Consider the following 15,355-nt stretch of genomic DNA (forward strand, 5'->3'; position numbering starts at 1 on the left):
GAGTGCAGAGGAAAGGAAAGATGCTAGCGTGAACATAAATAACAGCAAAATGCAGTAGAGATTCTCACACTGAGCAAATGAAATAAAACAACTGGACATAAATGAGGTAAATAACATAAATATATTTTGTTTCTCTCTGGAGGGACGTGCCACTCCTCCAAGGCAAATGTTTGGGTATAGTTTTGATGTCACAACCCTACAGAAGTCCAAACAGCTAATTTTAAAAGCACAGTTTCTGAATATGTATGTGTTTCACAGTATTAACACAGTACAAAGACTTGCTTTATAATCAAAAAAGACATGGACATCTCCCTTTCAATCCTACAGTATGAGACCTTTAAACAAGTGCTTTGAGTAGACACTGGTAAAGGCAGATGTCATTACTAATCCATCTTCCAGAAAACAGTCAAAGTTTGCTGCAGGCGCTGTCATGCTTGTTGTCTTCTTTACTGATTAGCGGGATTATTCATGAGTTGCTTTTGCATCTACGCTGAGTAAAGCAACACGCCCCGTGGTGCAGAGGCTGAAGAGCGGTCAGCTGACATGAGACCCCGAGCGCGGTGACGCTCCATGACTGCGGCAACTCTCCAATCCCCCTCTTTTCTCTCTTCAAGCACCATCCATATTGTAGTTGTGTGTGTCGACTACATTCATCTATATTCACCACAACTAAATTGGAAGATTTAGGGGGGTTTACTGGTCGTATCCTGGATGTCTCAAGTGTATCAATAATGTTGAGTCCTCCGTCTATGAGACCAGGGCAGATAGCTCTTCCCATTCTAAACAATATCATTCACGCATGATAAAATCAGCTCACAGTATTCTAGCTCTCACGCTGGGTTTTTGGAAGCGCCCATTTTCCCAAGCACAACACTCCCCGCTACAAAGTGATGCAACACTTCCAACAAAGATGCAATCGGGAGGAGCGCCGTGTTTTCTAACAGTCCGTCTAAGTACTCGGCACAGTTGGCATGCCTCTGCTCTTTTCCTCCCACTTTATCAACTTGACGGATATTATCGCTGTATTCAGTGGTGGGCATCCTTAAGGCTTCATACGCTCAGAACCCCAAAGCTAAGGTCAGGCGGAGAGGGGCTTGCTGAGATCTGCCAGCTGCATTGTTCCCAGACCACTTTAGCTTTTGCCTACTTTATGTTTTTAAACTCAGCTCTCTCTCTCTCTCTCTCTCTCTCTCTCTCTCTCTCTCTCTCTCTCTCTCTCTCTCTCTCTCTCTCTCTCTCTCTCTCTCTCTCTCTCTCATACTTTTTTTTTTCTCTTTCTCTCTCCATCTGCCTATCGTCTAAATGACACCTAAACATTGACTGCTCATCTGACTGATTTGGCTGTGTGTGTGTGTGACCTCCCTCCTTTAGTAGAGTCATTCACAGGCAATGCGTAAGTTGAATGCCTGGCTCTTGGCGGGCAGACATAAGAGAGAGACAGTGATACGCGGCTGTGCGCTGATAGACTTTCCACTGGAGTGGATTAAATCAGCATCAGACTAGTGGAGCTGATTACCCCAATATGAAAATGCAGTATCTTAATGGTACATATTTTCATGAGGCAGCCCAGTTGCCTTTCATTTTGCGGCTAATATGTCTATTCTTATGAGTCATTTACTTCTTTAATTACCTTTAGCAGCAGATGCACAATGGTGTATTAATGTGAATGATTTTTACTGCCACTTCATCATACTGAGCCTGTGAAGTTGAAAGGCGTAATTGAGGTGGAAGAGCGACTCATGAGAGAAACAATATTTAGTTGACAGCTCCTCTTGTACTCTGGGAGGGTGTTTATGAGTTTACACCGCACTAAAGCTGTAATAAACACAGTATTCGTTTAATAACGGTGGTGGTGGTGGGGGGGGACGGGGACGGAAATGCTCTCACTGAGATCGGCTTCTCTTATTGAATCATCCCAGGAAGTTGTTTGGCATAATCAGACAACACCCGCGCCGCCGGTGTACGGGCTCGCTTGCACGTTAGTTGCACGCGTCCCCTCAAGTGTCTCGTCATCGTGTGTTTTGCGTGCATTTCTGCGGGGACGGAGAAATAACTGTTTGCAGCAAGCAAAACCTTATTTACTGTTCTCCCGTTTGCTGCATGGGCAACTCTCACAATCTATGTCATTTGCATGTGTGTGTGCCTCTGTCTGTGTGTGTGTGTGTGTGTGTGTGTGTGTGTGTGTGTGTGTGTGTGTTTGTGTGTGTGTGTGTGTGTGTGTGTGAGACTGTGTGTTTTGTCTGCAGCTTGTGTACTTTCCTTCATGTGTTTTTTCTGATGCGGACCATTCTGAATAGAGGCCTTCTTTAGCCATCTGTTGTTAAGCTGCTGGCTAAGCAAGGCTGGGGAATCCAAACAAACGGCGAGCACACAGCAAACGGAAGCTGTCAGGCCCGCATAGCTGAGCTGACCTCGCTGAGTTGGAAGGGAGGGGGGGCGGGTGGAAGAGTGGAAGAGAGGAAGAGAGAGAGAGAGTGGTGGGGGATGACCCCTCTGTACCAGGCTCCGAGCGCCCGAACCGCCTTGTTGGGGCACTGTTTACCCTCCGCTCGGCACCTCCTGCAAACTCCTCCTCCCTTTCTCTCTCTGCTACATTCTCCTCTCTTTCTTCTTCTTCTTCTTTTTTTCCCCCGTCTCCATCTCGCTCTCTGTTTCACACTCCTATTCTCTCCCTCCATCTATCTGCTGCACCCCCCCCTCCCCCCCTTCACCTCTCCGTCTTTTCTCTCCTCTCCCTCCATCATCAGTCCTGCTTCACAGCCCCCTCTCTTCTATCTCCACTCACAGTTAATAACTTTGCTTTCGTCTTGTTTTTCTTACAGTCATTTTTTTTTGTCGTAGCACTACATTACCTGTTATGGGGATAGAGAAGGGAGGGGGGGGTGGTTGCAGGGGGGGTGTTGGACAAACAAAATGGGGTTTTTATTGAAGTCAGATTTAGTCTTATGTAAGTGCACGCACTGCGTTATTGTTTAAACGTGGATGTTTGAAATGTTTAGTGTTGTCATAAATATTAATAGATTAGTTGAAAAGTGCAGCGAAGGAAGGGGAATCTAATGGTTTGAAGTGGGTATAAAACGTTGATTTATTTATGTATTCTACATGAATTAGTTTGGAAATCTAAACACAGACTGGAGAGTGTTGCAGCGAGGACCCTGTAATGCGCAAGGTTTGAGCATCGAGGCCTGTTTTCCATGTGGAGTGGCTTTTTGGAAATGGCATTAATTATATACTTAGTGGGAAACCAGACTTTCCCTGCTTTGCATTGCAGATAAACGTCTGTATTAGTGAGGAGGGGGGAAAGAAAGAAAAAATGCAATTAATATAAATAGACATGATCCTCCCTGCTTATCCGCTTACATGTTTAAAAATCACCCCCCACCAAAAATAAATAAATAAATGAATGCTGTGTGCATTTCAATTAAAATGACAAGTATTCCAAGTGAATCCCATTACTATATGTTTACACTCTATACCTGCCATCACTCATATTCTGAACATTTCTTTTATAATTGCCATTTGCTACAATAGCAACATAACTTATGAGACCGATGCATGACTTTGACTTTAACATGCTTGCAACTTATATGAGTGAGCTGGTTCTAGAAGGACCCGGACTTATGACCGTGTTAGTTCTAGCGCTGAAGAACAGAGGTGCCTCGTCTTTGAAAAGGAAACGGCAGAAGCGATAAATGTCAGGTGAGCTGAGACGTGCCATCAGTCAGAAAGTCGAGCAGATAACCTTGACATTTAGGCCGGCGGCGTTGAAGCCCCCGCAGAGGCCGAGGAGCGAAACCAGAGGAACCCGATGTCTTCTCTGAGCCGGACTACATTAAGAGCTAACCTATTACTCGTGTTGTTGCTGGCTGTCTCTGAGCCGCACTCTCCTGCCTAATAAAGGCTGGCGAAACGCTCCTGTTGAGTAAATACACCGAAGCACACACACTTAACACACAAACAGATGCACATCTCGTTCGCTTCTCCCTTCTTTTTCTTTATCGCTCGGTGGCCGCAGGGATCCGGTTACACCTGCTCGCACATCTTCTAGCAATTAGGAGCAATCTGCTTGAAACCATTTCACGTTCAAGGTCTTCCCCCAGCTGTGGCGAGAGGAGCCCGGCGTTTGTAAAACCGCAGAGGTCTCCACGTCGATGGGCCTGAACAAACAACGCCGGCCCCCACTGTCTTCTCTCACTGTCTTGTCTCTCGATGGAAACACCCTGAACCTTCTTCTCCCTTCCACAGTCCCTGTCTGACATCATCTCTATTTTCAGACCGTGCATCCCAGTTGTTTTCTGTCATTTGCAGAATGCGATGGGTGAGTGGTGTGTATCTGTCACACTCGAAGCAAACAGAGTGATTGTGTCTGATCCCTCCCTTGGATTTTTTGCTCGTTTTGGTTCTTTTTTTTTATTGTGACAGCGGGTCAATAAAGTTGCACAAAGTAGACAGCAGCATATCTGTAATATGTCTAGTTTTTTTTAGTCGTAGTGAGAAAAAAGGTGCAGCGAAGGATTCAGCAGTGAGCAGACTTGACTGTGTGGCATTGCTCTGAGCAGGGATTTGTAAGACACCCAGAGCTGGCTTTAGCAGCAGGAAACCCCAAAGCCTGTAAATAATCCACATGTGCAGGCTGCACATAAAGACATCCAGTACTTAGCAGTTCCCTTATCACAGCTTGATAGCCCAGGGACATAAGAGACGCTCCTGCCTCTATTCACTAATACGGTGTGAAAGTAGATGCAGATAAAGAAAGAAAAAACAGCCTGTTGTTTATTGAGGAAGTTGCATTAGCGGAGGGAAGAGGGTGTGAACTTTGAACACGTTTGAAATAAAAGAGGATTGCAAATGACAAGGATACCGAATTGCACGGTCTTTGTTGCTGATACAGCCTTGTCATGTGCTGGAGAGGGTTTTCTAATCAGAAGCACCTGGAGGGTTCACTCGCTTTATGGCGTGTGTGTGTGTGTATTTGTGTGTATGTATTTCTGTGGGAGAAGAATTATATACAAGAATATGTATATATATATATATATATATGCATAACCCACACAATAACCACAGTTGAAGATTATAATAGGGCTATTGCAGTCTTGTATGCTTACACAGAGGGTGATGTAACCCACATGAATCCAATTTGTGAATCAACATGCAAAATATAACAAAGCCTGCTTTTTTTTTTGGCTCTGTTTTTTTAAAAGGTAAATTTAGATTATGATTTTTTTTTCCTCTTTGTGCAGTAATGTAGTTACTTTGAATACAGTTTACCTGATCTGTCACTTGATTTGGACGATGATAGCACCCAGACAGGATGCTTTACCTTTCCCCTCTCTGTGCTTCAGATGCCTGATGTCATCAGTTTCCAGTTTATCACATTTGGCTGCAGCAGCTCTTAAACATTGCGTGTCTATCAAGTGTCCAGTACCTTTTTGAATGGAAGATCAAAAGAAGATAAATTCCACAGGAGGAGGAGGAGGAGGTGGAGGGGGAACAAACTCTAAAATAGAGGAGAGGGTACTGTGTAAACACGTCAGTGACAGTTCACAATAGGTTATTTTAACCCAGCATTAGGCCTCTCAAAGGCATGCCAGCTCCAGTGTCCTTTTTAAAAGACAGCAGCATTCCTAAGCACAAGCAGGTTCTCAGCTCAATCGCTCACTACTTTTTTTCTATTTTTTTGTCTCATTATTTTTACAACAGCAACAACAACTGCTCATCATGTATATTCAGCTTTGAAAAGTCACAGTTATTAAATCAATATATCCAGACATGTGCTGTCAGGCAGCAGTAGGATTTTGAGTTAATTTACCAAAGTCAAGATGATCATTGACTTTGTTTTGAAGTGCACGATCCTATAATTATCGCCCTTATGTTAATTGGAATTATAATTTGATGAAGCGGTTGATGTGAATAGCAGCAGACTCTTCTGTTTGAAGCAGTCATAATGGTCCAATGTGTGGCGGTCCAGCTCAGGTGTTGGCTGTACTCTGAGTGTACGATCAATACTCTGAAAACGACACCTCCATATCACAGCCCAGTCATAGTCATAATATTATTGATATTTAAATATGAATGTACTTTTGGACCTCTGATTGTTTTATTACGGCACGGTTTCCTCTTTATTTGCGTATTGTGACCGGTCAGTAAGCTGCGTTTCATTTATTTAACTTTATTGGAAGATGACAGTGAGGGAAGACTTCCCAGAAATGTATCTCTTCATCCATTACTGTCTGAACTTCCTATCATATCCTGTTGACTCAACTCTCTTTGTTCCAACACCCTCGGTTGTAAACCCAGACACACACACACACACAGACATACACACCGCACACACATTTCACGGCATGTGTCATCACTTACAGGGGAAAAGAAAACAGCCAACTTTGTTTACTCTTCAGTGTGCCCGTAATACCACGCCATGGGCGTTGTGAACAATTTTCTAACAGCTTTTTTTTTTTCTTTTTTTTCGTGCAAACTTCCTTATGAAATATGTGTGTTCCACTTAGAACTGTTGAAGATAACTAAAGATAGTGATGCTGTAATAACCGCGGAAAACATCAATACGTCACTGATGATTTGTATTAGACAACCAGAGACACTAGCTTAGATAAAAAATAATATAATTAATAATATTTCAAAAGCTCTTCAGACGTCTAAACTATGGTAAACTTTGGTATTAGTAAATGTTGTGATTTCATGCTGAAATATATTCTTTTTAGTGTAGTTTTTTTAACTGCAGGAAGTGAAGGTGAAATCATTTCCAACAAAGTTTTATATATAATATCAAATTTAATTAATTAATGAATCAAAAAGAGCTTTTAAAATTTGAAAGTCTGTCAATAACAATTTCCTTTCCCAATATCGACCTTTTATCAAATCATTAAAAGCTTCGTAATATGGTGAAAAATCATATCGCGTTCAGTCATCATGATGTCATCGCCGCGGTCGCACTTTTTCCAATCCCCTGCCCGTCACGGTTCATCATGTTTCCGATTTTTCGACCATAAATTGTGCTCTGGAGAAGCGAGCTAAATGCCTCAAATGAAAAAAAATGTAAATATTGCCATGTGTGGGAGTGAATCTTGCTCACATAGCTCTTAGTTTCAATTTGTACACTTTCTTTATGAGTATACTTGGGTGCAACGGGGGGTTCCCCCTTCCACAAATTTCAAAGCGCGGTACAATTAGGCATGCAGAATGAGATATGTTACTGTGGCATCATTTATCTTTACATGAGAGTTCAGAGAAAGACGGAGACAGACAGACACAGTAAGAGAGAGAGAGAGAGAGAGAGAGAGAGAGAGAGAGAGAGAGAGAGAGAGAGAGAGAGAGAGAGAAGGAGAATTTATATGCTTTAAAGTTAAGCATGGTGAAATGCCAGGAGTGTGGCCTCTTTGTAGACTGTGGTCATATTTATGCCTCATGATGTCATCCGACAGCCGTGTGTTTGGGAGGGTCAATATATACACCCACACACAGACCATCAGACAGCTGTTCACTCCAACCAAACCCCCCCCCCCCCCCCCCCCCCCTTACTGTCTTAAAGTATTGTCTGACTTTACTGGCACTGAGATTAATTCTCAAAGTTTATCTCTATCTCTTCATCCTTCCACAGAGCTTTCTATTTGCTTTCTCCCTGTAGATATCTTACTTTCACAAAGCGTTTCACAGGTTTCACTCACTTGTTCACACGACGCTCAAACTTTTTTCTTCTTTTCTTCCTGCTCCTTTTTTTCTCTCTTTCTCCGTTTTCTCGTGAAACATATTAGCATTTTCTTTTCTTTTTTTTTTTAAACAATTACTCGGAGCGGGAGAACGTATAGACCGCTATCGTCTCTATGTGAGATGAGCTTGGATGTGCCGGCGAATGTTTGTTTAATTGTGGGAGCAATCGTCTGAGGAACATGGAAAGAATGAGGCCAGTTATTTACCCAGATGGTTTACTGGTGGAGGTGTGAGGCTGGCCAGCTCACTGTGGGAACACAACGCTTGCTTTTCTTGGTATCGCTGACCGTTTTCAAGACCACTGTGTTTTTTTTCCCTCGGCTCTCTCCAGCTTTGTTTGCTCTGGATGGCATGTTTGATTATTTATCGTAAGGGAAAAGGGAGTAGCTGGAGCAATAAACATGTGACTGCACTGTATTTTGTTTTCCACTGAGAAGGCCGTGTCCTTTAACAGATATTTGAAGCAGCCATAAAGCCTTTTATTTGCTTTCTGGCGAGGTGGGGGGGTGGAGGGGGTGAGTTTGGCTGAGCTAAAGGAGGATCAAAAGCACTGATAAGTGTCTTTGACAATTTGTGTATGCTCTAAGTGCAACTTATAAACATAAATATTTCTTCTGGATGGATTTAGCTGATTTTTTTTCTTTTTTTTATGTCTGAATTAGTTTTGTCATTTGATCATTTTTTTCATTCGTGTTCGAGGAGAGATTGTTTATGCCAGCCTGAGCTTCATGACTCTGAATGAAAGAGTATGAAAAGATGGTCTGTTGTGTTTATTTGTTATCTATCAGACAGCCAGGGGAATATTGTTCTAAGGGGATCCATCAGCTCTGATAATAGGCATAAAAGTGTTCTCGAGGGATTTTTCAGCATGTCTGCTTGTAGCATTTCTATTCAGCTTTCTTAAAAAAATAACTTCTTTTTTTCATGTATTTCTCTCTTTCAGGCTCTCCAAGTGGCTCGGCAGATTCTCCTCCAGCAGCAGCAGCAGCAGCAACAGCAGCAGCAACAACAGCAGCAACAACCCCAGTCACAGCAACTGCAGTCTCAACAGAACACTGGCCGCAAATCCCCCAAAGCCAACGACAAGCACCAAAGCCTACAGGTAACGTAAATATGTTGACATCCTCAGACACTCTCGTATTTATTAACTTGTGATTATCAGAAGGCACTTTTTTTTTTTTTTTGACCTTGTGGCTGCTCAAATAAAAGGAGAAAAAAAATGAAGTGAACTTATGCAACTCTCTCTAGAACACAGTGTGCGAGAAAAAAGCACAGCACTAGGCTAAGTTCACAAACAGGAAATTAAAATTGGCAGTGCAACATTTGCAGTTATGTATGCTCACGCATTATGTGTGATTTACTAGCACACACACACAGAAACACACACTCAACTGTGTGTTTGTGCCACCAAAATCTTGACATGGAACATTAGAAGCAGCAGTGTGTAGAAATGGGGGGGTTTGTTGTGAAATACATATGTGTATATATGTATATATGTGTAGGCTAGACTGTTAGAAAAGGCCAGTTTAGATCACATGAGTTCATCCAGTAATGCCAGGATCATTGTGGGTGCAGTAACACACATCAGTGTGTGTGTGTGTTTGTGTGTGTGTGTGTGTGTGTGTGTGTGTGTGTGTGTGTGTGTGTGTGTGTGTGTGTGTGTGTGTGTGTGTGTGTGTGTGTGTGTGTGTGTGTGTGTGTGTGTGTGTGTGTGTGTGTGTGTGTGTGGTCCTGACTTCTGCAGTGGACTTGTCTTTTCCTAATTCACTGCATTAGTTTAGGAGGTGTGGAGCCTGGGTTTAAAAAAAAAAAAAAAAGCAGGAGAAAGTGTGGAAATGAATGTGAGGAAAGAAGTGAGAAGAGTTACACCCCCCCCCCCCCCCACACACACACACGCACACACACACACACAGCAGTGAGTCTGGCCACGCAGAGGGAGCTCCACACTTTCCCTGTTTTCTTTTCATCGTTGCTCTGCACACACTTACACGCACACAAACACGTACATACAGTAGAAAAAGAAGAAGAAGTAGAAAAAAGAGGAGGCAAGTCCCTACCACCGGCAGCAGGAGGTGCTATAGAGCAGTCCATAAGAGGGGTGGGTGGTCCAGGTGGAGGGGTTTGGAGGTGGAGTAAAGAGAGAGAGAGAGAGAGAGTGGGAGAGGGGACAAGGGATGGGAAAGCGTGAGGGTTGGCAGAGGTAGGACAGTTATTTGGAGTGTCTTTGTGAGGCAAAGACAAAACTGCTTGGAAAAAAAGAAGAAAAAATATTTTCATCTTGTTCTGCTTTTAATATGAGCAGCGCTGCATATCTGATGCAATATTTACGTTAATTTCAGATCAGCTGCCTCAGAGATGTATATCTTTGTTTGAACAAGGAGCGGTTGTTTGTGTCAGTGTGAAATTGCAAACGACTTCAGGGCATATTTGGTAATTAATACGGAGGCCCTGTTCTCTATGTGTGTATATATATAATATTTAATACCCTTACTATCCCATTGGGGGCCCTTTTTAATGAGCTATTGTAGTGGCTAGGTCTAATGTCAGGTTGTGAAAAAGCCTCTTTGTTGTGCAGATGTCTTCGGAATAGCTCCAGAGGATGAAATATGACTGTGATGACCTTTCAGTTGTGTGCATATTTGTCAGGATTCAAATAAGTTGAAAGGATCAAACTAAACAGTTTCCCCCAGCCTGGCAGGGAATTGTGCTGCAGAGGTCAACAGAGGGGACCACAACGGCAGATTCCAGCGTACAGCCAGTTGTTGGTACATAGTGAAGTACTAGACCATCTCCTGCAGACAAAGACAAAATTAATATTCTAATTTATTAATGTATACAGAGAGCTTGGCCAAGCTGTCACTCAGCTATTGAAAAGAGAGTCGGGCCCTTTCCCTCCCCTCCCTCCCTCTACCTCCCTTCCCCTCCTCTCCCTCCCTCCCATTGCCTATGCTGCCCGCTTCTTGTGAAGAGAGAGCAGGCAGCGCTGTAGCATCTAACACCGTAAATTGCCTGCTCTCTCATGTCGTACGTTACATTTCGCCGGGTTGAAGCCGCCATTATGAAAAAGCCACAGGTCCAGACGAGTGTTTGTTTATCCCCGAATTACATATTCTGCTAATTAAACACATGCACACACAGTTAAAGAAGCCAAGTGTTCATACATAAACATCAGTGCGCCGTTCCGTGTGGGTATGTATTACATTTGTTTTTGTTTTTTTTGTTTTTTTCCCCTCTCCACTCATGTTTTTTTGTTTTTTTCTGGTGTGGAGATATCTCTTGTTTTTTTCCTTTTTTCTCACACCGTCTTTCTCACAAACACTTTTTTTTCTTTTTTGGGTGAAACATCAGACGGGTAACGGTCTGACTCTCATCTCACTTCCTCTTTTAAGAACAAACCCGTGCTTTAGAGGAGCCCCCTTCACACACACACACACAACACACACACACACACACACACACACACACACACACACACACACACACACACACACACACACACACACACACACACACACACACACATACAGAACATTCACTATCTCCATCACACAGCCCACGGATAATGATTCTCTGTTGAGCCGGACTGGGTCGTCAAAAGACATGATCCAACAATTATGAGGCTGTGTAGTAAGCTGACACCCCATAAAAGCACCTGATCTGCGGACCAGGCTCCATTCATCTCAGCGGTCTTCCCATTAGGCACAAGGAGATGTGCGCACAGACTTTTTTTTTACTCATTTGGAGATGTGACTCACTTTCCAATTCATTCTTATTCAAGTCAAAAATAATGAAGCACAGTATATACGGAACATCTGAAAAAAAAAAGACCTGCATAGAGTAGTAAAGGGAAAAAAATATGAGTCAAACAAGCCTCAGAATCCTTGATCAGCATTAAATGGCTCTTTGGTTTTATATCTCCAACAGGGGTGCCCCCCCCCACACACACACACACACACACACCCTCCACACCCCCTCACCCCTGCGCCGCCCACCCTCTGCCTCTGGATGAAAATGCCTCCTCTGTATACTCACCAGCCTAGAGGCGCTTTAATCAGAGTAGATATACAAACAGCTGCTACGCAGGCTGGAAAGCAGCTAAACATACTTGACTGGTCAAAAAGCCAGTAAATTACATTGACAGAATGACACGTGTAATTAAAAGAATCCATGCCGCTTTTACCTTTAGCGCCTCGCACCTACAGTGGCGCAACGACGAGAGCCGGCAACTCCCACCCCGCTAATTACCATTATCAGTGAAATGGTAGGGTTTGACTCATTAGTTCCATGTGCATTTAATTAGAGGCAGGCTGAAATTGGATTTAACTTATTACTTTTTCATGGATCACTTTCTTGTCATCACTTCAAATTGGATTGCAGCCCCAGGTAACTAATTATGCCAGCCGCAGGATCACGAGTGGAGAAATAGGTAATTAGGAACAACACTGTCGGACCCTCGCTGATAGTCCACCAGCACCATAGTGGGGGGAAGGGGGAAAAAAATGAAGCTCGTTTTGTGGTGTTGTTCACGAGCCCGGCTGGTTAACTACACCTCATTGCAAGGGATCCTGGGAAGGCATCAACCTCCTACAGGGGATTATGTGGTATTCAGCTGGGCTGAAGATGTTGTGTCAACATGGTGTCTTTGCTATCAGCTTAATGCCCAGATTACGCTTGTTTCCGATCCATGATTGTACCTGAGATTGGCCACCATTATTCACCTTTACGATACAGTGTGAGGTATAGCCAGCAGCTACCTGAAGTTCCCTGTGTGGACTCTGCTTGAATGACATTGATTGTTTTCTGCCTGCGCTGATTGTAATGAGAATACGTGAATGGCGATGAAGGAGAGGCAGGTGGATAATGGTGGAATTAAAGTGACATTATGCTGAACAAATGTAGCTTTATAGTTGAAGTAAGTTTTGACTTGTGTCAGAGCAGAAAGCCTGCTCTGAAAGTTTGACAGACAGGTAAATGGAAGAGATAACGTCACTTTACTTGCAGTCGAGAGCTTTCATGTTTCCCTGTAAAGTGAAGCACTCCTTTGTAAGGTACTGAAAGCTAAACCAACATCTCTGCCCTTTGGGTTTCATTTTTATTTATATTTATTGTAATTATATGTTGGCCTTTTGTTTTGAAAGGAGAAACACTGTTCTCTGTTCTCTGATAAATGTTGCATGGAACATTTTTGATGATGTCAAAGGTTCATCACTTGTTATTCTTCAGACACAGAGAAGCTGCGGATAATATGTTTCAAAACCATGCCAGTGGAGAATTTCCTTATCTATACTCTTACCAGTTGAAGCCTCAGTTTACACTTTTTTTTTTATCCTTCTTTGCTTTTTTTTCTCCCTGTTCTTTTTCTCTTTCCCTCGCTTTCCCCTGTCTCTCTCTCTCTCTCTCCCTTTCTCTGTTTTCACACCATAGTGTACAGCCTCACAGAGGGCATCTCCAGGTCAAAAGATAATGTCTTTTCAGTTTACAGGATGAAAGCCTTTTAAGTTTTAGAGCGCCCCCACTCCCACTCCCCCTCCTCCAATGCCCCCTCCTCTCCGCGTTCGCTGTTCACATCCTTCATTTGTGGTCTGTTGGGGGGAAGCGTGATGTGACACAATCCAGGGGCCGAGCCTCTGCCTGACAGGACAGGGAGAAGCCGCTGGGCTCTCTTTCTCTCCCTCTCCTACTGTTTTCGCAGTAGGCCCATGGCATTGTCCTGACACATGTATACCACAGCGCTCCAATCTGTAAGTCATTAGAGCACTAGGCCGAAGCCTGTCAGCTGGAGCTCAGCCAGTGCTGCGGGGTGATCTGAGGCAGCATTTCGAGGTGTTCCCGCAGCCCAGTCGGGCCAGTGGCTCAAAAGTGGCACGGCAGCGGTAGCCCACTGGCGAGGTGACAGTGAGCATAAGACTGGATTAATGTTCTGGGTTAGTAGCTGTGAGATTGTCTTTACACAAGGGGAGACCTGGGCGAGAGTGTATTGATATAAACTGTATATTCATTTTATATCCATTCAAATACATCGGAAGCGTTTTTTTTTTTTTTGGGTTTAGAAAATAATATACTGTCAGGAAGGGGTAGAAAAAAAAGAGGAAGAGAAAGAAGAGACGAGGGGTGCGGAGGGGGTGGTGGCACACTCCCAAAACACTCAACCGAATCAAAGCATTGCCAGTTTCTAATTGATTCACTTAACGACTGCTTTAAGCTTTGCCAAGATTAGCCAGTCTATTAAAGTTCAAATCTGCAGGTTGCTTCACACAGAGCAGGAAATCATTCACATACCCACACTGACATAAGTGTTCATAGTTTGTATCTTCTTTTAAACTGTTGTGGCTGAAGTGCTGCTTCTCCTTTTTTTATTTCTTCCTTCTTCTTCCTCCTTCTTCTTCTTTTTCAAATATACTCATGTTGACATTGTTTAGCTGTCGTCGCTTCTTTACCTCCAGGATGCTCGGTCGCTATCAATCTTTTAGGCAAATATCCTTCAGAAGAGCGTCCTTGTCAGTCTGTTAAGTGGCTCCGGCGGCAGCAGCACAGTCCCTGTAAATTCATCAGTCATGTGCGTGATTCTCAAAAGGAGTTCATCTCTTTGTTTTTATTTTTTTAAAAAGGAAAAAAAAGAAAAAGTCTCAAGGTGATGCCGTAATGAAATCTAATTTTGACGGGCGCGATGCTTTGAGGTGATACAGTCTGTCAGGAATGATCAACACACAACAGAGAAGGACCCGGTGCTCGCGTGGAACCCCCGGGATCAAGCCTGTCTCTTTAGCTGCTTGTTTTTTCTTGTCATATTGTAAAAATGTATTATGTGTACTGTATAGATTAGAACCAGGTTTTGGGATAATCCTGTCAGAATGAAGTCATCTGTCCCAATTCCACACAGCCAAGCTAGCACTGGAGGGGAGGGGGGGAGGTGAAGAGAAGGATGTGTGTGTGTGCGTGTGTGTGTGTCGCTGTGTTAGGAGCTCTCTCTCTCTCTCTCCCAGCCAAGACGATGACTGTCGAACTAACTCCAGTCACGGCGCTGGGAGCCACTCTACCATTTCCAGGACCCCTCTTTTTTAGTCCGAGGCCCGATGTTTCCCTTCAAGCGGTGAACCCTCTCACCCTTCCACCCCACTCAGTCATCCACCCCGATATACACACACACACACACATACACTTCCCCTCTGAAATTTGTTGTATCTTTGTGTCATCCTCTGGCGCTCCGTCTTGATGTCAAGCGTGTGTTGTTTGGAGTGATTCACACGCCTTTTTTTTTTTTTTTTTTTTTACAGAAGAGGGGGGGTGGGGGGGGTGGGGTGGAAGGACGGATGGATGCACAGTCAACTGTAGAACTAATAAACACTAACAGCTATGAAAGGTGCAGTCAAGTCAGCATCAAGTTGTTCGACACGCAGTTTCCTTTGGGTGTTGTCGCACACATTTTTTTGACAGCTTGGCGATCCTCTGATTCCATTTTCACTTTTTGTTAGGAGAAAAAAAAAGTTGTCTCGCTCAGACAGCATGAGAGAGAGAGAGAGAGAGAGAGAGAGCGAGAGAGAGAGAGATCCAGAGACAGAGACAGGAGGGCCTACAGCAATATGAGGACATAAGTTGGAGTCCTATTCTGTATTTGTTTTGGACATCTTAC

At 43.6% G+C, this 15,355-nt stretch overlaps 1 protein-coding gene across 3 annotated transcripts in view; it reads left to right on the forward strand.

Annotated features, from left to right (window-relative positions):
- Positions 1-15,355, forward strand: part of foxp1b (forkhead box P1b) — a 157,740-nt gene that overhangs the window by 98,620 nt on the left and 43,765 nt on the right. For all 3 annotated transcript variants that reach the window (XM_062416034.1, XM_062416035.1, XM_062416036.1), the window contains exon 7: positions 8,669-8,827. In XM_062416034.1, coding sequence (XP_062272018.1) covers positions 8,669-8,827 — 159 coding nt within the window. The remainder of the gene's footprint in view (positions 1-8,668; positions 8,828-15,355) is intronic.

Source organism: Scomber scombrus, chromosome 3, assembly GCF_963691925.1.
Source record: "Scomber scombrus chromosome 3, fScoSco1.1, whole genome shotgun sequence".
Taxonomy (NCBI): domain Eukaryota; kingdom Metazoa; phylum Chordata; class Actinopteri; order Scombriformes; family Scombridae; genus Scomber; species Scomber scombrus.